Below are 26,657 nucleotides of genomic sequence, written 5' to 3' on the forward strand. Positions count from 1 at the left end.
AACTCAGATCACACAGCAGCATAAAATCATAACCGCTGCTTATCTCAGCTTCTTTTCTTCAAATTGAGACAAATCTATATCCATGTGTTGTTCCATTAGAGATAAACCCACTTTGTTGTAAATGTTTTCCTTCATATTTGCAACCAATAAAGAGAGAGTTTTTTCATTGCCAGCTCACCTGAATGACACACACTGGAGATATAAGAAATTTGCATATATTGCTTTAGATTAGATGAACAATTGAAATTCCGCCCAAAATTTGAATTTGGAAGCTCTGATTGGTTTATACAGCTGTTTATCAAGACCTGAACCATGACTGATCCACTGAAACACATGCGCACTGATCCATGAAGTAATTTACGCAGAACACAATAATGAAAACGAATGATTCTTTACCATAGATAAGAGCATGGCTCCCTGATTCGATTCCAATGAATAATGCTCTGTTTTTAAATGTTCCCAAATGGTAACCTGTGTATTCTAGGCATACTCAATATGACGAATATGGTCATTTTCAGCATTCCAATCCCTGCTCTGATTGAGGAGAACGAAGCTAATGTGGGCAGCATGCCGTATGCATCTTATCACCTACACTTTGACGAGTGCAGTGCAGCTCAGCGTTGTGTACGGAGAGACACGCCCTGAGAGCACTCTTTTCTCATCTCTGTGCAGGCACCATCAATGAGCCAGGAGAGGTCGTAATTGCACCAGTCATGAGAGAAAGACCCCATCCGGCTTAGTCCCTCCCATATCTGAACAACAGGCCAATCGTTATTCATGTGGCCGCTCAGCCTTAGACGGCTGGCAGAGCTGAGATTCAATACGAAGTAGTCGAGATCCCAGCTCTGGTTCCGGCATGTGTTTTTACCGCTGCGCCACCTGAGCAGCCCTTATATCAACATTTGTGATATCCCTAGTAAGAAGTAATTCGCCTTTTAATTCAATGTGATTTATTTATTGATTGATTCCTTTGGGCAAATTGTCTCAATGGACACACAAGGTTAAAATTTATACAATATAAAATTTGAACAATATATTCAAGTCAGAAGGCTTTAGAAACATTTATTAGTCTCAACTATTCTCTTTTTGACTTTATGTTGAGAGTTTTTGTCTCAATAAAAATGTCCAGTTTTTTTTTCTTTAATAAGAATACATTATTTCCTAATATGTGCTGGTAAGTTGCTTTAATAATGTTTCCTTTAATGATGTATAATTTCCCAGTACCATTCACAAAGAGTCAGCCTCATATAATGATGCTCCTACCACTTTACCTCTCTGTTGGTTTGGTGTTCCTGGAATCATTCATGTAACCTACCTCTCTCCAAACATGATTTAATGTCTCATTCTCATTGTTCTGATTTGTCTTAATGCTTGTGTGCACATTTGGACAACATATCCAAAATCAGAGAACTTATGGTTTAGTTGTTGGAAAGAGGATGGTTGCAGTGCAGATGATTGCTTATTGTAACTCTGTAATTGTTGTTCCTGCTGCTTTAAGGACAACCGGCAACACTTTTTAGACCATTAGTGATTTACAAATACTGAATCATGCCTAAATATGCCTTCTCAGGCAGGCAAAGAGGATCTGTAAGGTATAAATTACGGCAGCATGTTGCCAGCGATTCATTAAGGATGCGTCCCAATGCAAGACTTATTTGATGATTTGTTTCTCATTGTGTATAATAAGCTTTTTAGTTAAGGGCTGTGTGCGGGTCAGAGGAGGCGTGAGCAGCAATATACCCACCTAGACTGCAGTCAGGGATCCCTCAGCAGCGGAAGACAAATTGACTACGCTTAATTGGGAGAAATTGCGAGAAAATGCATTAATAAAAAATAAAAATAAGCTTTTTAGCTTAAAAGCATTTGTAGCCTAGCGGTTAAGGTACTGGACTAGTAATTAAAAGATTGTTGGTTTAAGCTCCACCACTGCCAGGTTGCCACTGTTGGGCCCTTGAGCAAGGCCCTTAACCCTCAGTTGCTTAAATAATATACTGTCACAGTACTGAACGTCGCTTTGAATAAAAGCGTCTGCTAAATGCTGAAAATGTAAATGTGAGGTATGAGTTTGAGGCTTTATGTGCAGCACTTCATCAGTAAAGATTATAATTATTATTAAAATATAAAAGCAGAATTATTATTAATATACAGTATATTAATTGTTTGGCTTGGGTGTGGTCTATTATGCTACCTACTCTACACTCTACCTACTCTAAGATTGGCTATGTCCAGTAGGATATACAAAGCCATACAATGGATTGGTGCCCTGTCCAGAGTATTCCAGCCTTGCGCACAGTGTTTTCTGGAGGAACTGTACCTCCTTCAAAGGCGACACAACAAGAAGGTCATGGGTTTGATTCCCAGGTGGAGCGGTCTGGGTCCTTTCTATGTGCATTTTGCATGGGTTTCCTTCGGGAGCTCTGGTTTCCTCCCACAGTCCAAAGACATGCAAATGAGGTGAATTGGAGATACAAAATTGTCCATGACTGTGTTTGACATTGAAGACTTACATTTTCGGCATTTAGCAGACACCTTTATCCAAAGCGACTTACAGTAGTGTGACAGTATACAGTCTAAGCAATTGAGGGTTAAGGGCCTTGCTCAAGGGCCCAATAGGAGCAACCTGGCAGTGGTGGAGCTTGAACCAGTGATCTTCTGATTACTCGTCCAGTACCTTAACCACTAGGCTACAATTGCCCTACAGCCCAAGACCAAGACTTGAAGTGATGAATCTTCTGTAACCAGTAATTAACTGTCCTGTCATGAATGTAACCAAAGTGTGTAAAACATGATGTTAAAATCCTAATAAATAAATAACTACCTCCTGCGACCCTGACCAACACAAAGCACGTAATGCTATGACATTTTAAATGAAACCTTTCTGTACCTCTCTCTTCTTACAGGGCAGGACCGCAGTGAGGCAGTTTTGATAAAGCGATTTAAGGGGGATGGTGTCCGCTACAAGGCCAAGCTCATCGGCATTGATGAGGTCACCGCCGCAAGAGGAGACAAGCTCTGTCAGGACTCGATGATAAAGCTAAAGGTGTGGTACAGCCTGCGAGAGTGTGTGTGTGTGTGGACATTTCCATGTGCACATACCTGCAGTCACAATGTGAATGATCTCCCATACTCTACATCCATCAGCTGGGTTAATGAGCCCTGTAAAGTGCACTTCCCAGCCAAGGGTGTGGTGTGTGTGTGTGTGTATCTGTGTATGTGGACCTAGCACTTTTTTCCTTAATATTTAAGCTATATTATTTTTCTACTTTAAGTGTGTGTGTGTTTTGCATGTGTTTTGTACACCGATCAGCCATAACATTAAAACCACCTCTTTGTTTCTAAACTCACTGTGCATTTTATCTGCTCCACTTACCATATAGAAGCACTTTGTAGTTCTACAATTACTGACTGTAGTCCATCTGTTTCTCTGCATGCTTTTTAGCCTGCTTTCACCCTGTTCTTCAATGGTCAGGACCACTACAGAGCAGGTATTATTTAGGTGGTGGATCATTCTCAGCACTGCAGTAATGGTGTGTTAGTGTGTGTTGTGCTGGTATGAGTGGATACGACACAGCAATGCTGATGAACTTTTTAAACACCTCATCGTCACAGCTGGACTGAGAATAGTCCACCAACCAAAAATATCCAGCCAACAGCGCCCCGCAGCAACAGATGCGCGATCGTTTCTGACTTTACATCTACAGGGTGGACCAACTAGGTAGGAGTGTCTAATAGAGTGGACAGTGAGTGGACACGGTATTTAAAAACTTCATCAGCTCTGCTGTGTCTGATCCACTCATACCAGCACAACACACACTAACACACCACCACCATGTCAGTGTCACTGCAGTGCTGAGAATGACCCACCACCTAAATAATACCTGATCTGTGGTGGTCCTGTGGGGGTCCTGACCATTGAAGAACAGGGTGAAAGCAGGTTAAAAAGGTATGTAGAGAAACAGATGGACTACAGTCAGTAATTGTAAAACTACAAAGGGCTTCTACAGGGGTTGGACAAAATAACTGAAACACCTGGTTTTAGACCACAATAATTTATTAGTATGGTGTAGGGCCTCCTTTTACAGCGTCAATTCGTCTTGGAAATGACATATACAAGTCCTGCACAGTGGTCAGAGGGATTTTAAGCCATTCTTCTTGCAGGATAGTGGCCAGGTCACTACGTGATGCTGGTGGAGGAAAACGTTTCCTGACTCGCTTCTCCAAAACACCCCCAAGTGGCTTAATAATATTTAGATCTGGTGACTGTGCAGGCCATGGGAGATGTTCGACTTCACTTTCATGTTCATCAAACCAATCTTTCACCAGTCTTGCTGTGTGTATTGGTGCATTGTCATCCTGATACACGGCACCGCCATTGGATGCACATGGTCCTCCAGAATGGTTCGGTAGTCCTTGGCAGTGACGCGCCCATCTAGCACAAGTATTGGGCCAAGGGAATGCCATGATATGGCAGCCCAAACCATCACTGATCCACCCCCATGCTTCACTCTGGGCATGCAACAGTCTGGGTGGTACGCTTCTTTGGGGCTTCTCCACACCGTAACTCTCCCGGATGTGGGGAAAACAGTAAAGGTGGACTCATCAGAGAACAATACATGTTTCACATTGTCCACAGCCCAAGATTTGCGCTCCTTGCACCATTGAAACCGACGTTTGGCATTGGCACGAGTGACCAAAGGTTTGGCTATAGCAGCCCGGCCGTGTATATCGACCCTGTGGAGCTCCCGACGGACAGTTCTGGTGGAAACAGGAGAGTTGAGGTGCACATTTAATTCTGCCGTGATTTGGGCAGCCGTGGTTTTATGTTTTTTGGATACAATCCGGGTTAGCACCCGAACATCCCTTTCAGACAGCTTCCTCTTGCGTCCACAGTTAATCCTGTTGGATGTGGTTTGTCCTTCTTGGTGGTATGCTGACATTACCCTGGATACCGTGGCTCTTGATACATCACAAAGACTTGCTGTCTTGGTCACAGATGCGCCAGTAAGACGTGCACCAACAATTTGTCCTCTTTTGAACTCTGGTATGTCACCCATAATGTTGTGTGCATTGCAATATTTTGAGCAAAACTGTGCTCTTACCCTGCTAATTGAACCTTCACACTCTGCTCTTACTGGTGCAATGTGCAATTAATGAAGATTGGCCACCAGACTGGTCCAATTTAGCCATGAAACCTCCCACACTAAAATGACAGGTGTTTCAGTTATTTTGTCCAACCCCTGTATATTGTAAGTGGAGCTGATAAAATGGACAGTGAGTGTAGAAACAAGGAGGTGGTCATAATGTTATGCCTGATCGGTGTACGTGTGTACCAGTGTGTACCAGTGTGTAACTCGGAGTTGGTCAGTTGCATGATTTGCATCTTGATTTAATTGGAATGGAAGCCAGGCAGTCATTGATCAGAGCTGTTTACCCCTTCGCTCATTTCGACAGCTAATCTATAACTATATTCCCACAATGCTTCACTCTATAGTAAAGTAATGACCCTGCATTATCTTTTTTAATCCTTCACCGTCTTACCTGGACCCACAACAAGCACAGCATAAACTCGGATATGTACTGAACTCTGGAGGCAGTGACTTTTCTCTATATCCAGTGTTAAATAAGAAAAACAGAGAGAAATACCACCTGGATTATCTCGTTCTGAACAGGATATTAGTGCGAGACACCTAGAAACACTGACTAGCTGTCAGAAAAGCTATTGAATTTTAAATTCAGTAGATTATTTTACTTTAATGACAATTAAAGATAAGAAATTGTATTCACCAAAATTCTAATAAAAAGGCAATATCAATACAGGGTCACAGGCTTCAAAACTGGTTTTTGGCCCTGTCCTTAATTCACAGTAATTTCTGTAGATTCTTAAAATCCTTTCATAATATAATGTACTGTAGATGGTAAAATCCCATAATTAAAATCTGGTTTGCTTGTGGGAATTGTTTTGTTGTTGTTGTTTTGTTTTTTTCATCTTAACATTTTTGGAATTGGGTTTGTAGCCTAGTGGTTAAGTTACTGGACTAGTAATCAGAAGGTTGCCAGTTCAAGTCTCACCTCTGCCAGGTTGCACCTGCTGGGCCCTTGAGCAAGGCCCATAACTCTCAATTGCTTACATTGTATACTGTCACAATTGTAAGTCGCTTTGGATGAAAGCATCTGCTAAATGCCGTAAATGTAAATGTAAAATGTAGCTGAATGAAGCTATGTATTTGGTAGCTTAAAAGGCACACTTTATAAATGTATAAAAATATATTTTTATTTTAAATATTTATTTATGCTAGCTGTATCAGTTTGTAATCAGTTACATGACTGATACTTATATATATACATTTGAACCCATACTTATAAACATATTATAATGTATTCTGTCCTTAAAATCCACAAGCTTTTCTGACATAGCAATCAGTAAAAGATGTTCTTTAAATCCTTACCCCTCAGCATTTGAACACTTAACCTTCAGTTTGGAAGCCAACCACATGGCACAAGCACAAGGCTCTGAAAGGCTAATACATTCCGAATGTTGTTATTTCCAAGTAAGTGCACTTGCATCTCAAGATGTGAATAATGAAAACATATAGTCTTCTGCACAGGAGGTACTTACCACTTATGTCCTCCCAAACCTCCTCCAATCAGAAGGGATTGATCGCTGCACCATGTTATTGAACAACATAGGGGAGACGGGAATGAAGAAACAGACAGGAGCTTTAAGGTCGTTAAAAGAAACAACATCTTGTAGATCAGGTTCCAACTTGCAAACATGCCCATTGGGGTATAGACACATGCCCAATACTTTGACGCTAAGTAATGCAGTCGAAGGGATGCCAGAGATTAAGAACATCTTACTGGCTAAATAGGGCAGTGGTACTGATGGGCAGAGAACCTTGGGTGGAAAGGATTTTAATGTTAATTGAGAGGGTTATACACAGGAAACGCTGCCTGTCAGCATAGTGTCTTATTTCATACTCCACATAATAAAAGCACTTCAAATCCAAACAGCCATTTAGGGATATAATGCAGACCTCGGTGGTGGCATAACAGAAAAACATTCCCCTAATAGTCCAAACATTGTGAGTTTGAGCTCCAAAGATTTCATAGTGTGTAAACAGGTGCCACAGTGGTATATTAAGCTATTGTCATTACGTTACAATATACACACAAGATCTGAAAGCCCATGTTGCTCTGGATATGATGTAATTGTTTAGAATACAGTGGTACCTTGAAACTCGATGCCAATTGGTTCTGGGAGTGGCATCTAGTTTAAAAGACGTTCAGTTTCAAGGTATTTTTTTCCCATAAGGATGTATGGGAAACCTGTTAATGCATTCCATGGTCCTGTGGAACTGAATATATTTTAGGCTAATGTAAAATAATGGGGTTGTTTTTGACACGTATACACTGAAAATAACACAAATATAATATAAAAACACTGAAATACAATTGAAAACAGTTAAAAATCAATAAGGAATACAATAAACCTGCACTTTACCTTTAACTCTTTATTGTTTCCTTATGCGTCGTAATCATGGAGATGCTTGATCTTGGCATACCGTATTCCTTAGTGAATTCAGTAAGGGTGCATTCACATGAGAAGCAGCAAAATAGTTTTTGCACTGTCTGTGCTGTTATTTCCTATGGAGTGTGGCGGTGCACAAAGCTTAACATGACTTATTGTACTCTCATTAGTGGAAAGAACTTATGAGCAGTAATAATAAAGATAGGTTTAGTGTTTCTATGTCATTCTTTTAATACAATAAGTTATAATACATTAATACTTTATAATACTTTATAATACTACATATAATACTTTCAGCACCCCGAGCTATAACACAAGTTTAAAAGTGTAACAGGAGGAAAATCCAGCTAAATACAGATACATGTGGAGCTTTCAGAGTGAATTTGATGGTTATTCAACACAAATGCAGATTCGTCTCATATTCGCACTTTGATGATGTTTTACTGAACCTCTCAAGCCAAGCACTCAACAAAAGTTTAAGAGAGACATTGAGTTTAAAGGTACAAATTTCTCAACAAAGGGCATCAAGTTTCAAAGATTTGGAGTTTAGGGGACGTCGAGTTACAAGGTACGACTGAGATGAGTCTCTAAGCTTAAATAGTGAATCCCCTATCCCTAAATTATACAGATAGAAAACGGCAATTGTAGCTTTTAGTGGTTGAGGTACTGAACTTGGAATTCAAAGTTTGTTGGTTCAATTCCTACTACCTCCAAGTTGCTACTGTTGGACCCCTGAGCAAATCCTCACTTGATAGCATAAAATTTGGTCATAATTGTAGGTCGCTTTAGATAAAAGCGTCTACTAAATGCTGTAAATGTTAACATGTTTTTGTCTTCTAAATCTCACACATGTAGCCAGCTGTGATTCCAAAACAGTACCTGTTTGATTGTGGCATATTTGGCGTAATGTGCTGGTCTTTTTAATTTCTATAGCTAAGCTTTGATGTAACTGTTTCCCCGTAGCATTGTAGGCATGGGAACTTTAGGGGCCTGCAATAATCAGCTAAACTTGTTATGACATTGCACTTAATTGCACTTATGCTGGTACATAAGTACTATTTGACGACAATCTAGAGTTTTAGTAGCATATCCACTAAAGTAATCCCACTAGTCTTCCTAAATAAGAAACACTGATACAAAGACCAAGTACTTTCATATCAGCTTTAGCTCCAGTAATCTAATCTCTGTTTTTCTATGTTGTCTGTAGGGAATTGCAGCTTCGGCGCGCTCGAAAGGAGAACACAAGCAGAAAGTCTTTCTTACCGTCTCCTTTAGCGGGATCAAAATCTTCGATGAGAAGTCAGGGGTAAGTCGACTGCGTGGCATTTGCAAGGTCAAGGTGGGTGGTTGGGTATTTGAGTAAGTAATTTATTCATCTCTAAGTTTCTGGATGAAGCATGCACTGTACTTATATACAAATCATAAACAGTAAATAATATCCACTATTATATTTATGGAAGTTATGGAAGAACAATCAGCAACAGGGTGGTGTGATTATATTCCTATGACAGTTGTTTTTAATAATATAAAAACAAAGTAGTCCTAAATAGTAGTAGTAAGTAGTCCCTAGGCCGCTCAGGTGGTGCAGTGGTAAAATATGCTAGCACACCAAAGCTGGGATCTCTGATACATCGTATCGAATCTCAGCTCTGCCTTCCGGCTGGGCTGGGCAGCTACATGAACAACAGTTGGTGCAACTGCAGCCTCTACTGTCTGATTGATGGCACCTGCACAGAGTTGGGGAATAATGCTGATCAGGGTTTGGCGCTCAGTGCACAAAGCTTATCCACATATTAACTCGCCTCGTTCAGGTGAAAAGAGGCAGTCGGTACTGCACACGTGTCGGAGGGGGCGTGTGTCAGTTGCGAGGCTCCTCAGTCAGCAGTGGAGGGTTGTATCGGTAGAGGTGAAGCCTAATGCAGTCAGGGTAATTGGATACGACTAGATTAGGGGAGAAAATTGGGGGGAAAATTTGGAGAAATGTAGTCCCTATAGTCTGTGTGTAGTGTCACCTCTGGGTGCTCCGGTTTCCTTCCACATTTCAAAGACATGCAGTCAGGTTAATTGGAGATGCTAAAGTTCCTCTAGGTATAAGTGTGTGTGTTTGCTTTGTGATAGACTGGCCAGGGTGTTTCCTACCTTTGTCCCCAGTGAATCGTACCCACTGCGACCCTGAATAGGATCAAGTGGTGGTAAAACAGACAATGGATAGAAAAAGCCTTCTAACCAATCAAATCACATCCAGAACAACACAACAAGGATGTACTTTCACATCTTGTGTTTGTATAATGTAATGACAATAAAGTTGAGTGGAGTTCGTTTGTAATACACTGTTGGCCCTGTGAGTGGTATTTAGCACTGTGAATGAAATTTGTGAGGGCTTTAAGAAAGGTTTTACCGAGCTAATGTGTTTTGGGCTCATAAAGCATCATTGTGAGCTGGTTAAATGGGGCTCTAGTGCCTCCTCTCAAAGCTGCAGTATGTTGTGTTTGTTTCCTGGACTCAGAGCAGCTCTGCGGGTTGGTCCTGACATGAGGCAGGGGTTCCCCTAGGAGGTCTAAGCCTGTGTTAATGATGCATTTTCCAGAGAGGAAAGAAGGGGACACTGTCGAGGGAAATCAAACCGGCCTAATTGAATAGATGTCTCGAAATAGAATGCTGTAGGGCTTACGGTGTCTGACTTGGGGTTCATGTGCTAGCTTTCAGGAAAGCGATTGCTGACCTACATTAGAGGAAAACAGTCTGCTTGAGGTTAGCAGTGCCAAAAAAAAATACCATAATCTTACTATCTTATTAATTAGGACTTACAGTATATACATACTGATCAGCCATAACATTTAAACCAGCTCCTTGTTTCTACACTCACTGTCCATTTTATCAGCTCCACCTACCATAAAGAAGCACTTTGTAGTTCTACAATTACTGACTGTAGTCCATCTCTTTCTCTACATACTTTTTTTAGCCGCTTTCACCCTGTTCTTTAATGGTCAGGACCTCCACAGGACCACCACAGAGTAGGTATTATTTAGGTGGTGGATGATTCTCAGCACTGCAGTGACACTGACATGGTGGTGGTGTGTTAGTGTGTGTTGTACTGGTATGAGTGGATCAGACACAGCAGTGCTGCTGGAGTTTTTAAATACCGTGTCCACTCTATTAGACACTCCTACCTAGTTGGTCCACTTTGTAGACTTAAAGTCATCTTCTAGACCTTCATCATTGGTCACAGGACGCTGCCCACAGGGCGCTGTTGGCTGGATATTTTTTTGGTTGGTGGACTATTCTCAGTCCAGCGGTGACAGTGATGTGTTTAAAAACTCCCGCAGCGCTGCTGTGTCTTATCCACCTCTCTTAACTTAGCGACTTTGTTGCTATTTTTATCGAGTATTTAGACCCATCTAGCGACAAATCTCGTGACTTTTTCAGGTGTTATTGGAGACTTTTGGAGACTCGGACGTGAAAGTACATATCGCTCTGCAGTTACTGTCCTCAGCGAGCAGCGGGTGCTGCCGTGAGCCCCTCCCCCGTCCCAAAGCACTCACAGGCGGTCAGTCTCACAGTAGTTGCAGTCAGAGCAGAGAGGAGACCCACACCACGTCCAGACTTCAAATAAATCGCGCGTCACTTACTCACCTCTTCCACTGTGTGTGTGCCTCTCTGTAAAATAAGCTTAACATCTAGCTAGCTAGCTTATCATGTCTCAGTCTAAACTGTACATTTAAAAATGCAGAAAGGAGTGGGAATCAAAGCCTGAATTCAAAGCCTGGTTGATGTAGATGTTGGTAAAGTTATGTTAAGTTAAGTTGGTAAACCCTTTTGCAAATTAGGCGATGATATCATTTAGCGACTTCTAGCGACTTTTAGGACAGCCAATAGCTACTTTCCTTACTGAGGAGTTGGCAACACTGCATCCATGTTTGCTGTATTCCTGATCAATACACATGAAGTTGGTTCCATCTAATAAACCCACTATAAAAACTCACTATAAAAATGTCATTTAACTGTAAGATCTGGGCAATTTACTCTACTTAAAGATGCACCGTGTGCCATAGAAAGTTGAAGACCTTTGCTGAAACTGGCCGTGCACTTCACAGGTTTAAACTCAATCATGTGTAATTATTTTAAATTGTTGACGAATTGTGAGCTGAAATCTTCAAAGTAAAGCATAACCAAGATTTTTCTTTTATTCTATTATTATTCTACAGTATTATTATCAGACTTCACTTGAAAGCACTTAAATGCACTTATATAAGAATCTGGAACACACATCTGGAACCACTGTAAACCACTACTTTATTGTCCACTCTTCTAAGTATGAATGATATCCTAGACTGTTAGGGAGGAAAAGATTTTAATGCCACCGTTTGTCTGACTGAGTCATGTTACAGACTGGTGGCTGTATTGAGCCTGGTGATGGTTTATGGAGATTAGCGGCGAGGATAGATGACACTGCTGATAAATCATAGCAGTATGTTCTGACATTGGTGCCAGGAGAAGCGCTTGTGAAACAGGGGTGTTATTTATGGGTGTACAACAGTGTCTTTGACCTTTTTCTGTGTGTGAGTAGGGAGATTTGGTCAGATTTTAATTACAGCATCGTGAGTACTGGCCAACGTACCACCTACAGTATATTGCTCTTTATACAACAGTTAGTTCAGACCTTACAATCTGATTGGTTGAGAAGCGTTCTAACTGTGCTGATATTCGTGATTCTTTTCACACCATAACTGTATTACTCCGCTGACGCGTTGCCATTAACGACAAGCTTCATGCACACAAACGCGCACGCAGGCGACACAGACCTTATTCCCGATCGCGTTTTAAATCCGTTATTTGATATACAATCTAGCGCACTGTGTAGGGAACATAAATCAATTGTCTAATTCACTATCTAGTGCACTATATAGGGAACGTATATCCGTGATCTGATACACAATCTAGTGCACTATGTAGGGAACATCAATGTGTTTGTAACGCGAATAGTTAGCTTAATAGCCCAGTTAGCAGCTCCTAGAAGTTCTGTTATCATCCATAATCCTTTGGTGTGTACGAGAGGTTTTTTATTTCTTTTTTTCCCTTCGGAGGTTCTTGCCCTCTTCTTCTTGTTCTTACCTCCCTGAAATGAGTTTTTGCAACTTGGGATGTCTGCTTTGTAGTGTTAAACTTTATATTCGTTGTGGAACTACTTTTTGGCGGAAGGTATTGTCAATATTAAAGCATATTTATTATGAAATTCAGGGCTTCTTTGATATATTTTCTTTCTTTATTTTGTAAAAACTGTTGTATAAAAGCAATAGAACACTCGAGGTCGTGTGTTATCGCGATAACACACTCCCTCTCGTGTTCTATTGCTTAAATATGCAGTAAATGTAAAGCATCTTTACCACTGTCTGCCTTAAATACTGCTTTCAAGTTTTTTAAATATTAGCTTTTGTACATATTGTCAATCTCCTAAAACAGTATAGCCCAGCCCAGACACTTTATTCATCCTGTTTATGCCTTCTGTTCATTACAGGGATCACTTGCATTTCATCTATTACAAGATTTATCTAGTATTGCTCTTAAACTCTGAAGCAGCACTTTCCAGGTCAGTAGGAACACATTAAAATACACTAGTCTTCTAGGCTTCTTTGTAAGTTTTTAGCTGCTGCTGTAGTTAGTAGAGTGGGTGTTATACAGCGAAAAAGGTCCAGTAGACCTGGGTTTAATCCTCACCTCCATTCAAGTCAAGTCAAATGTATTTATATAGCACTTTTTACAATAGACATGGTCTCAAAGCAGCTTTACAAAATCCAGGACCGACAGGCCAAAAACCCCTGTTAAGCAAGCCAAGGGCAACAGTATCAAGAAGAAACACCCCTAAAATTACAGGGAAAAAAAACCCTGAGAGTAACCAGACTCAGCAGGGACCTATCCTCTGTTGGTGGCCTGGAGGATAATTTGAATGAATAGGATCCATTGAACGTCTGTGAGGGATTTACATGTTTCTCTGGGTATCTCCCTAAGGTTCTCTTCATCTCTGAAAAACATGCAAGTAGGTCGATTGGCTGCTCTTAATTGCCAGTGAGTAAGTGTGTGAGAGAGTGAATAAATGTGTGAGTGGTGCCCTGAGACGAATTGGTGATTGGTGCTGGGCAGGAATACTTGAGAATGAATGTATGGAGTATAATTGTAAATATAATCAATGATATTGATGTATATTTGTAAATCACTTTAGTCTATTACATTATTTTAATAAATATTGATATTTAAAGATCAGCATAGCAACATGAGTCCTGTGGGTCTGGGTTTGTCATCCTTGCTTGCTTGTAACAGACATGGTTGCCAACACCATGAAGTTACTTTTGGTCAGTTGTCTTGATTTGCCTTAGGGGGCAACAGAGAGGGAATGACTGATATTTTTCTTCTATAAAGGAAGTAGCCACAGCATTTCCTGAGGAAAGCTAAAGTGGTTTGCTACTCTGTTTGTTTGCTGCATTGCATGTTGCTGATCATTTTGGATATTTTAAAGCTTCTTTCCTAGGAAACTGAAATGTTTGACGCCTAGATGTAGGTACTGCTTACTACTGTTATTAAGGAAATGGTTATCATTATTTTTGGTATAATTTATATTTTGGAAGTATTATGGAAGGTAGTAATGCTAATGCTATGCGCTAACCTCCATTGTAAATACACATTGTTAATGTATGCATATTTCTACTTGTGTAGACAAGAGTTTATTTTGGATATTCATTAACCATATTTATCTGCTGGATGGATTTTGGAAACGGACTGGTAGCTCAGGATTACATTGATGTGGACTCCTGGTAAGGCTTATAAGCTTTGAACTTTGGTGGGTTTGGTTACTGGGTGTTCTTGGTAAAAGAGGTAGTGAGTGGGTTAAATGGCTGGGTGAGTGAGTGAATTAGTAGGTTTGTGAGTGAAGTGGGTGTGTGTTTTGGGTGAGTTAGTAGATAGGTAGTCGAGTGAATAAGTGGTTTGTGTGGGTGTTTTAAGTGAGTGAGCATTACAGTGGATTAGTTGCATTTTGGTGACTGGGTGTTTGATTAGTGAGGTAGTAAGTTGAGTGAGTCAGTTGAGTGAGTCAGTTGAGTGAGTGGGTGAGTGAAGTGGGTGTGTGTAGGTAGTCGAGTGAATAAGTGGTTTGTGTGGGTGTTTTAGGTGAGTGAGTGAGCATTGCAGTGGATTAGTTGCATTTTGGTGACTGGGTGTTTTTGATGAGTGAGGTATTAAGTGGGTTGAGTGGGTGGTTGAGAGAGTGAGTGAGTGAATGAGTTTGTGGGTGGGTGAGTGAAGTGGATGTGTGTTTTGGGTGAGTTAGTAGATGGGTAGTTGAATGAGTGGGTTGTGTGAGTGTTTTAGGTAAGTGAGAGCATTGCAGTGGATTAGTTGCAGTTTGGTGACTGGGTGTTTTTGATGAGTGAGGTAGTAAGTGGGGGGGGAGAGTGAGTAAATTAGTAGGTGGGTGTGTTTTGGGTGAGTTGGTAGTTGAGTGAATGAGTAGGTTGGGTGGGTGATGTGAGTGAGTGAGGTAGTGAGTTGCAGTGGATTATTGGGTGAGTTGGTGGTTGGGTGGGTGAGTGAGTGTGTTTTGGGTGAGTTAGCAGGTGGGTAGTTGAGTAAATGAGTGGGTTGGGTGGGTGTTGTGAGTGAGTGAGCGAGGAAGTGTGTTGCAGTGGATTATTGGGTGAGTTTGGTGACTGGGTGTTTTTGGTGAGTAAGGTAGCGGGTGGGTGGGTGAGTGAGTTAGTGGGTGGATGTGTGTAGTGGGTGTGTGTGTTGGGTGAGTTAGTAGGTGGGTAATGGGTGTTGTGAGTGAGTGATCAGTTGCTGTGAATTATTGGCTGAGTTTGGTGAGTGGGTGGCTTTGGTGAATGAGGTAGTAAGTAGGTTGAGTGGGTGAGTGAGTGAACGGGTGGGTGGGTGTTGTGAGTGAGGTAGGGAGTTGCAGTGGATTATTGGGTGAGTTTGGTGACTGGGTGTTTTTGGTGAGTGAGGTAGCGGGTGGGTGGGTGAGTGAGTTAGTGGGTGGATGTGTGTAGTGGGTGTGTGTGTTGGGTGAGTTAGTAGGTGGGTAATGGGTGTTGTGAGTGAGTGATCAGTTGCTGTGAATTATTGGCTGAGTTTGGTGAGTGGATGGCTTTGGTGAATGAGGTAGTAGGTGGGGTGAGTATGTGGGTGGGGTTGTTGGGTTGCCCTTCAGTGAACTGGTGATCTTACAGCTTGTTTTTGCTATATTTAATTAACTAAAAGAGACTTATTTTTGTATAAGCAACTGAAATTATTAGCAACACTGAACCTGCAACCTTGGTATTTTAAAACTGCTGATTTTATTAGAATTTATTAAACTGACCAGTTAAACTGAATGTCTTGGAAATAATTTGTATCTTCCCTAAATAATCCCCCCCCCCCCCCCCCCCCCAATAAAATACCAGCTAGTTTCATTCTGTTATAAAGAGGCCCTATAACGATCTGGACCCAGGTGCGGTTGTACTTATTGCACCCCCGTTGCACCAGCCCTTTTCTGGAGCCGTTTCAGCGTAGCTCTACCTAGTGAAATATTTTTGCATGCCATCCCGTAACTGGTACTCAGACAGATGGCTGGTTTAAAGAGCTTTTTGTGAAGTGTTGGCATGGCTCTGAAGAGGCTGATGACACTCTAGCCTCGGCTGTTCGTTTCTATTATAGAGCTCTTGTGTCACCGTGCTGGTAATCCCATGACTTAAATCTGTTATAGAAAAATGGAGGACAGCTCGGTGTGTGTGTTTTGTGGAGCGTGTGTGGGTGTGCTGGAAGCCGGAGTGTATATCACTGTGATAGGCCGTGAGGCAGAATGACTGGGTCCTGTCATTGTGGCTGTTTTAAAGCTTTTATTAGATCTGAGAAGTGCTGTCCTCTATTACAGCCAAGGCCATACCTTATCCTCCTATCTCTCTTCATCTTCATCTATCTCTCTCATTCTCTGGCCTTTTTTTTCTTTACTGTCCACTCCCATGTGCTTTCTTGCTCATTAAACCCCAACTATCTGTTCTCCTGTGCTAGACACTGTTACAGCCGTGCTGTCGCTCAGTGCCATCAGCTGTTATAAACAGTTCATGTCTTAAAGCCTTTCTGAATTAATAGACCTGGCCAAGGGTCTGATTTTGGCCATAACAGCATCTCTAAAGAGCTTGAACTTTGTCATTATGGTTTTACAAGAGATCAGGGTGGGCAGGTGATATTAGGTGATGAAGGAAAGTTGGCTATATAGAGAAAGGACTACAGAAGAGAACAACAGTAGCACCACCAATACCAATTGAGTGAGAGGAACATTGGGACTCTTATCAAAACTTGGAAGACCAAGTTAAAGTTGCAACCCAAAGTCAAGTCAAGCATTTGCATACACAAAATACATTCATTTTTTACTACAATGGGAAACAGAAGTTTGATCCTTGTCTTTAGTTACTATGTGGAGTTTTTTGAAGATTCTCCATCGCCTGTCCCAAAAAACACTCCAATAGATGGATTGAATTCTTCAGTCCCCCAAAGCAGGATGGGTCTTATTCCTCTGAACATTTCCTCCTGTAATTTTTCAATGGAGTTTTTCCTTGTTTTTCCTTCCTTTCTCAATAGGGTTTTCTGGTCTGTTGGTTCTAGATTTTGTAAAGTTGCTTTGAGACTTGATTATGTATTTCTGCCTCTCACGCTGTCTCAATGTTAATCAGAACATTATAAAACTCACACCAGTGCCGAGATTCTGAACTTCTCGGTTTGAAACTCGCCATTGCCACCGGTCAGCTGGGCATAATTGGCAGTGCCTGCAGCAGATACGAATTGGCCACCATATCTGCGGGCGGGGACCGGACTGTGGGTGGGTGGGTCTTCATACGCAGTGTAAGGACCCTGATTGGCGGAAGAGACGTCTGTGCAGAATGCAGAGGCAAGAAGAGGAGGGCTGTGCACGTGTCGGAAGAGGCATGAGCAGCGACATGCTCTCCTCGGATGCAATCGGGTATCCCTCAGCAGCAGAAGACAAAAATTATTGTGCTAAATAGTATAAATATAAATGTGTGTGTATATATACAGTGTATCACAAAAGTGAGTACACCCCTCACATTTCTGCAAATATTTTATTATATCTTTTCATGGGACAACACTATAGAAATAAAACTTGGATATAACTTAGAGTAGTCAGTGTACAGCTTGTATAGCAGTGTAGATTTACTGTCTTCTGAAAATAACTCAACACACAGCCATTAATGTCTAAATGGCTGGCAACATAAGTGAGTACACCCCACAGTGAACATGTCCAAATTGTGCCCAAAGTGTCAATATTTTGTGTGACCACCATTATTAACCTGCACTGCCTTAACCCTCCTGGGCATGGAATTCACCAGAGCTGCACAGGTTGCTACTGGAATCCTCTTCCACTCCTCCATGATGACATCACGGAGCTGGTGGATGTTAGACACCTTGAACTCCTCCACCTTCCACTTGAGGATGCGCCACAGGTGCTCAATTGGGTTTAGTCCATCACCTTTACCTTCAGCTTCCTCAGCAAGGCAGTTGTCATCTTGGAGGTTGTGTTTGGGGTCGTTATCCTGTTGGAAAACTGCAATGAGGCCCAGTTTTCGAAGGGAGGGGATCATGCTCTGTTTCAGAATGTCACAGTACATGTTGGAATTCATGTTTCCCTCAATGAACTGCAGCTCCCCAGTGCCAGCAACACTCATGCAGCCCAAGACCATGATGCTACCACCACCATGCTTGACTGTAGGCAAGATACAGTTGTCTTGGTACTTCTCATCAGGGCGCCGCCACACATGCTGGACACCATCTGAGCCAAACAAGTTTATCTTGGTCTCGTCAGACCACAGGGCATTCCAGTAATCCATGTTCTTGGACTGCTTGTCTTCAGCAAACTGTTTGCGGGCTTTCTTGTGCGTTAGCTTCCTTCTGGGATGACGACCATGCAGACCGAGTTGATGCAGTGTGTGGCGTATGGTCTGAGCACTGACAGGCTGACCTCCCACGTCTTCAACCTCTGCAGCAATGCTGGCAGCATTCATGTGTCTATTTTTTAAAGCCAACCTCTGGATATGACGCCGAACACGTGGACTCAACTTCTTTGGTCGACCATGGCGAAGCCTGTTCCGAGTGGAACCTGTCCTGGAAAACCGCTGTATGACCTTGGCCACCATGCTGTAGCTCAGTTTCAGGGTGTTAGCAATCTTCTTATAGCCCAGGCCATCTTTGTGGAGAGCAACAATTCTATTTCTCACATCCTCAGAGAGTTCTTTGCCATGAGGTGCCATGTTGAATATCCAGTGGCCAGTATGAGAGAATTGTACCCAAAACACCAAATTTAACAGCCCTGATCCCCATTTACACCTGGGACCTTGACACATGACACCAGGGAGGGACAACGACACATTTGGGCACAATTTGGACATGTTCACTGTGGGGTGTACTCACTTATGTTGCCAGCTATTTAGACATTAATGGCTGTGTGTTGAGTTATTTTCAGAAGACAGTAAATCTACACTGCTATACAAGCTGTACACTGACTACTCTAAGTTATATCCAAGTTTCATGTCTATAGTGTTGTCCCATGAAAAGATATAGTGAAATATTTGCAGAAATGTGAGGGGTGTACTCACTTTTGTGATACACTGTATATATATATATATATATACAGTATATATTGTTTTTTTCATACACAATTTTGAAATTATTAGAATGAAATAAACCTGCAAATTTTAAAATGCTGATTTTATTCATTTTTATTAAATGAAACTGAATAAAAACGTAAGTCCCTAGATATGATTTTAATTCCATATTTTTTTTTTTTCTAAAATAAAATAATCCCTGTTTCACTCTGTAAAACTCATTGCACCCCCTATTGCACCAGCCCTTTTCTAGAGCTGTTTCAGTGTAGCCCTACCCAATGAAAATCACTCCGGCCATTTAATAATTTAATTCAGTGTTTGCTATAGTGAATTTTGACATAAAAGTATGTACCTTAAACGAAAAGAAAAGCAAATATGAATCCATTAAGGTGGTCCTAGGTCCAAAACTGTCGTCATCTTTTCAGTTCTGATCTTAGTTCAGCTTGAGTCAAACAAGTGGTGTAGTTTGTACCAACATATAATTTGGCCTTCTTTGCTCCTCAAAAACTCAGCCTTTCATGGATACTCCTTTTCCAAATCACAATTACAATCACCTGTTTAAATCACATAATTATATAAGTTTATTATTAACTTTATTATTATTATAATGATTTTTGTACACCAATCAGCCATAACATTAAAACCACCTCCTTGATCCAAACACTCACTGTCCATTTTATCAGCTCCACTTACCATATAGAAGCACTTTGTAGTTCCACAATTGCTGACTGTAGTCCATCTGTTTCTCTGCATGCTTTTTCAACCTGCTTTCACCCTATTTTTGATGGTCAGGACCACCACAGAGTAGGTATTTTTTAGCTGTTGGATCATTCTCAGCACTGCAGTGACACTGACATGGTGGTGGTGTGTTAGTGTGTGTTGTGCTGGTATGAGTGGATCAGACACAGCAGTGCTGCTGGAGTTTTTAAATACCGTGTCCACTCACTGTCCACTCTATTAGACACTCCTACCTAGTTGGTCCATCTTTTAGATGTAAAGTCAGAGACAATCGCTCATCTATTGCTGCCGTTTGAGTTGGTCATCTTCTAGACCATCAGTGGTCACTGGATGCCCACAGGGTGCTGTTGGCTGGATGTTTTTGGTTGGTGGACTATTCTTAGTCCTGCAGTGACAGTGAGGTGTTTAAAAACTCCATCAGCGCTGCTGTGTCTGATCCACTAATACCAGCACAACACACACTAACACACCACCACCATGTCAGTGTCACTGCAGTGCCGAGAATGATCCACCACATAAATAATACCTGCTCTGTCGTGGTCTTGGGAGAGTCCTGACCATTGAAGAACAGCATGAAAGGGGACTAACAAAGCATGCAGAGAAACAGATGGACTACAGTCAGTAATTGTAGTAATTAACTGCAAAGTGCTTTTATATGGTAAGCGGAGCTGATTAAATGGACAGTGAGTGTAGAAACAAGGAGGTGGTTTTAATGTTATGGCTGATCAGTGTATAAAGTTGCTTTGAGTACAATGCTCATTGTAAAACGTGACATACAAATACTTGACTTGATATATTCACATCTCTACACAGTCTGTATCTGTACTGGATGTAGGTATTCCTACTTGCTATTCTGTTTGAGGACCCGAATAGCTTGCGGGAAGAGCTCAACTTCTGTCTTGGCCTTTGAGGAGCAAAATCACTTCTCTGAGCACAACAGAGAGAAGAGTCCATTATTGAGATGGCTGGGGTCCTTCACTATTCTCCTGGCTTTTGACCAGCACCTTTTGGTCCAAGGCCAGGAGGTTAGGAAGGAACCCCAGTAGATGGTCCTTAAGAATAAGAAAAGATGATATAAGTATGATAATTAAATATTCCTTACTTGGAAAGACAATTTTGTTAAATAGAAGGCTATTTGGGGCAGTCACGATGCGCCTATTAAACCCACATGGCCTATATGCTTTCAGTACGCTAAAATGTGTCAGTAAATTATTGCTTAATTTTTATTTATATTCAGTATCACTACTTATATTGAAACATCTAGTTTATTGCTCAAGGCAATGTAATATTTCTCCATCATGTCGATAAACCTTTGCGGAGACTCAGACTTATTAAAATTCAATGGAGCGTCTCCATATCTGTGTCTCATTCCCTCACCCTTCACAGCTTCTGCGTGTTGGCAACCCCTCAACACCTTCCTCTGATGAAGAGAAGCAGCTTTTGTAATTTCATTAATGCAGCTCGACAGAACCACGGTGACTCAGCTAATCGCATCGAGGCCTGTTTTATGAAGGCCTGCCAAAATCAACCACTTGAGTTATTAACTCCCACAAAAAAAAGAGTGAGAGTGTTGAGAAGAAAGAATGACAAAATGAAGCCCTGGCTTACACGTCTCTGAAAAATAGCCAGAAAAATAACAGGAAATAGGGATAATTCAAGAGCTGCACAGCACCATTGGAAATACGCTGGACAAAATCCAGCACTTTAATGTCGGTGGTAGGTGTGTGGCACTGAGGCTTTTATGATAATTGGAAAACATTAATTCTGTCATTTATCTGCAGTAGCCTGTTCATTGTGATCAGAGTAAAAGTGGGTCTAGAGCCCAACCAAAGACAATGGGCCCAAAGTGGAACTGGGTGCCAATTCATCTCAGGGCATACATTTCCACCTACTCCAACCCTGGTGTAATTTAGAGCTGCCAATTTGCCTTCAGGTATTATTGGAAACCAAAGTGGTTGGAGAAAACCCACATGGAAACAGGATGACTTTTATAACACGTAACTGGAGGCTCAGTTGTGTGGTACGTTTGCTAGCTGCTGCGCTTCTGTGCCTCCCACACTAATTAAATAATTATTATTAAATTACCCAAAAATAAAGTGGAAAGATTTAATAATAATTAAAGGAAGAATATTTAACCACTCAGTGTTAGACAGCAGATGGGGAGGCACGGTGGCTGAGTGGGCAGCACTGTCGCCTCACAGCAAGAAGGTCGTGAGTTCGATCCCCAGGTGGGGCGGTCCGGGTCCTTTCTGTGTGGAGTTTGCATGTTCTCCCCATGTCTGTGTGGGTTTCACCTGGGTGCTCCGGTTTCCTCCCACACTCCAAAGACGAGCAAGTGAGGTGAATTAGAGACACTAAATTGTCCATGACTGTGTTTGATATAACTTTGTGAACTGATGAACCTTGTGTAGTGAGCACTGATGTAAGTAACGTGTTACTTAGTAACGCGTTACTCTAATCTGACCACATTTTTCAGTAACAAGTAATCTAACGAGTTACTATTTCCAATCCAGTAATCAGATTAAAGTTACTTATCCAAGTTACTGTGCGTTACTATTTTTGCACAGTAAAAATAGGGGAGTGACCTCTGGCCTATGCGACAATTAAGTCACAAGCTGCGTCCGAAATCGCATACTTACAGAGTATGCACTAGATTGGAGGAAGTATGCACTGCTCGGCCGGTAAAGAAGTACATACTTTCAGTACAGAAGTGTGCAGTATGCCAACAACACCGCTACGTACTACACGTGGGGACGTGATGATGTAATATCACCATAGTTACAGACTCATTACAAACCCCACTCGCCAAAATTTTGGATATTTATCGTCTTTTTGTTATTTATTTGTCTTTAAAAATTTTATTTTATTTATCTTTCTTACACTTGTGAACAGAGGACTCAGTTTTCTGTTTTCTTTCTTGTTTCTTATTCCTCTTCAATCGCCTACGCAGCTCCAGCTGCATTACGGCAGCTGCTGAATGTAACTAATAAAGTAACTTGTAATCTAACTTAGTTACTTTTAAAATCAAGTAATCAATAAAGTAACTAGGTTACTTTTTAAAGGTAACTATGCCATCACTGGTAGTGAGTAACTACCGTTCCTGTCATGAATGTAACCAAAGCGTAAAACATGACGGTAAAATCCTAATAAACAAACAAACAAGACAACAGATGGAGCTTTAGTGTAGGTTGAGCCAGGGTTTTTCCCACATTTTGTCCATGATTTTTTACGTGACCCAGGAAACAAACAATGCATCTTATGCCAAGTTCACACTACACGACTTTCCAAGTCGTCAGGTCGCTGTACAGTTCACACTACACGACTGGATCTCTTGTAATCGGGAGTCTTTCAAGTCGGTGTGGCTGATCGGCGATAGGGGGTTTCACACTACACGACTGATCGGCAACAAGTAGCGAGCGATCAAAGTTTGTTCGCTGATGTGCAGCGTAAAATCAAAGAGGAAAATAAATGAATCTGAGTGGATTTGGCTACATGAACAGCATTGATTGTTCTATAGTGAGTTGGAGGTTAATAAATATTTTTTGCAATGCAACGTTGTTATGTTTTGAGGAGAACGATAAGGTCAGAAATACTGTAAAACTTTTACAAGTTCTCCCCTGTGTTTCCCTTTACACCGTATCTTGCATTCTCATTGGCTGTTCGACATAGCACTTATTCCCATTCGGGCAACTCGGATTCAGATATCTGACATGCTACAAAAGTCGTTTCGGTCGGCGAGCATTCAGTGAGCCGCTCGGATCGAGTTGTTGGGTAGTTCACACATAGCGATTGAGAGCCGAGTTTCGATCGCCGAGCGAACATCGAGTTGCTCCCGAGCCGGCAAATCTAGCGCCGACCAGTCGCCGAGCGCTCAAGGGAAAAATCGTGTAGTGTGAACTAGGCTGCTATGCTCTGTACAGTCTGGTCCCGCTGTGTTCTTAAGATGTAACATAAAGCCTCCACAAGGGGGCATTTACGTACAAGTTTATCTAACTATCATTAGATGGATGGAGGGATGGAGGGATGGAGGGATGGAGGGATGGAGGGATGGATGGATGGATGGATGGATACTTTATTGATCCTGAAGGAAATTAAAGCCCCAGTAGCATAATACAACAAATACTTAACAAAAGCAAACAGAAAAACTGAGTAGTTCTTGTATTTTACATAAAATGGATAACTGGTAAATCTAATGACTATGCATTAGGTATAGTTTCAGTGTAAAGATTGAACAGTAATTAAATTATTAAATTTTTCTTAGGTTTGAAAAACTCTGGGTTAAGCTAAACAATTTTGTCTGCTGCAGGCAGTGCCAATTTTTTGTCCATAAAATCTTGTGTCAAAATTTAAATTTGCTGATGTATGAAGTTATAAAATGCAGCTTAACTGTGACATTTTTTACATTCGCATTTGCACTTTTAACCAAAGTGACTTACAATTTTGACTGGATACAGTTTGAGCTATTGAGTGTTAAGAACCTTGCTCAGGAGCCCGACAGTGGCACCTTTTCAGCAGTAGTACTTGAACCGGCAGCCTTCTGATTACTAGTCGAGTACCATGTAAATTAGGTTAACCACAATGATGGCACACCTACATGAAACAATAAATACATTAAATTAAATGTTTAGAAGTAGGATCTCACATCTTCAGAATTGTGGGTTTTACTGTCTGAGTGTAATTTGCCACACTGTGTATGGGTTTGATTCACCACTTGCAATGAATAAGTGGGATTCAGTAGGTAGGTGTGATGACCTGCTATGAACTGATGCCGCTACACACCTTAGTGCTGGTCACTGATCGTGTGGAGTTTGACATGCTCTCTTTGTTTTCCATGAGTGGAAATAATCAAGTGAGTGTACTGGCCTTCAATAGACCTCTTCTGTAGTTTAATTATGTTCTCTTTGTGTTTCTAGGAAAGGCTTTACAGCCACGGTGACCCTAACCAGGATAAAACACTTACTAAAAATGACTCAATGAATAAATAGCCTGTCCTCCCACACAGCCCTAGTTGGCAGTCCCGCTCTATCCCTGGGACGCTTAAGGAATTAGCGCCGTAAGTGCACAATTTACAGAGGTTGAGAAATTAAATTTGCAGACTGAACCTCACCCCACTCATGTACAATTTTCATAATTTGTGCAATATGGTTACCCGGTTCAATCAGCACTTGGCTTCATAAGTCAGCTGCGGCACGCCCAAAGTGTCATCTTCAGCATCCGCTGCCACTGATTTGCATGGAAATGAGATTTGACCGGTCCAGTAAAACAGTTTGGTGGACATAAAAACAGCTGTCGATGTAAATGACTATGCCTGTTCCACTTACTCTAATAAGATGCTGTGAGTGTGCAAATAGGTGTGTGTGTGTGTGTGTGTGTGTGTTCAGTCAGGGATACACGTGTGACTACGCCAATAAGGTTCCATTCGAATAAACTACATGGTCAAAAGTAGTGGACACCTGATCATAAGCTTGTTGTAGCCAGTGGGTAGCACTGTCAATCCCCCAATCTGTGTGGAGTTTGCATGTTCTCCCCGTCTCCGTGTGGGTTTCCTCCGGGTGCTCCGGTTTCCTCCCACAGTCCAAAGACATGCAAGTGAGGGGAACTGGAGACACCGAGTTGTCCATGACTGTGTTTGAAATAACCTTTGTGAACTGATGATTGGTCAAAAGTAGTGGACACCTGATCATAGACTTGTTGTATATCCTTTTTCAAAACCATGGGCATTAATAGGGAATTGTCTCGCACCCCTTTGTAGCTATAACAGCATCCACTCAAAAATTTGAGTGTGTCTTAAGTCAAAAGAATGCTTGTAAGGTAAGTCTCCCAGTTGACGTTCCAATTTATTCCAAAGGTTGGTTCCCTTAGCAGTGTTGTCCACAAAGTAGTCAGCATATTATTTATATTATATAATTGATTTTATATAGGTGGCTCGGTGGGTAGCACTGTCGCCTCACAGCAGGAAGGTCCTGGGTTCGATTCCCAGAGTTTGCATGTTCTCCCCATGCCTGCATGGGTTTTCTTCCAGGACCTCCGGTTTCCTCACACAGTCTAAAAACATGCAGTCAGGTGAATTGAAGATACTGAATTGCCCTATAGGTGAATGGGTGTGTGTATGTGTGTATGTGTATATGTGTGTCTGCCCTGTGATGGACTGGCGCCTCATCCAGGGTGTTATATATATATATATATATATATATATATATTAGGACTGCCGAATACATTGTATCTAATCTCAACTCTGCCATCTGACTGGGCTGGGCAGCTACATGATTGCCTGTTGTTCACAGGGTGGGATAAACTGGACCAGGGTTTCTCATAACTGGTGCAATTATGACCTTTGCTGGTTGATGGGTGCCTGTGCAGAGTTGAGGAATAATGCTGATCAGGGTGTGGCTTTCCATGCACGGGGCTGATCTGCATATGAACTCACCTCATGCAGGTAAAAAGGTGCAGTCGGAGGATAATGGGGATCAGTGCGTGACACTCAAATCAATGTGTAAAACCGAGCTCCATATGAACTCGCCTCGTGCAGGTGAAAAGATGCAGTCGGTTACTGCACATATGTGAGGGGGTGTGTGTTAATCACGGCTCTTCTCAGTCAGAAGTGGAGGTCAATGGTCAACATCAGTAGAGAGGAAGCGTAGTGCAATTGGGTAATTGGATACAACTAGATTGGGAGGAAAATTGGGGGAAAGGACCTTGATTGCAACAGGGAATGGAACCCTGTGACAGTGCTACCCACTGAG

General features: G+C 41.6%; 1 protein-coding gene across 4 annotated transcripts in view; it reads left to right on the forward strand.

Annotated features, from left to right (window-relative positions):
- dab1a (DAB adaptor protein 1a) overlaps positions 1-26,657 on the forward strand; it is a 254,109-nt gene that overhangs the window by 158,325 nt on the left and 69,127 nt on the right. For all 4 annotated transcript variants that reach the window (XM_063001305.1, XM_063001302.1, XM_063001303.1 and 1 more), the window contains exons 3-4: positions 2,901-3,040; positions 8,736-8,834. In XM_063001305.1, coding sequence (XP_062857375.1) covers positions 2,901-3,040; positions 8,736-8,834 — 239 coding nt within the window. The remainder of the gene's footprint in view (positions 1-2,900; positions 3,041-8,735; positions 8,835-26,657) is intronic.

This window comes from Trichomycterus rosablanca, chromosome 9 (assembly GCF_030014385.1).
Source record: "Trichomycterus rosablanca isolate fTriRos1 chromosome 9, fTriRos1.hap1, whole genome shotgun sequence".
NCBI classification, from domain to species: domain Eukaryota; kingdom Metazoa; phylum Chordata; class Actinopteri; order Siluriformes; family Trichomycteridae; genus Trichomycterus; species Trichomycterus rosablanca.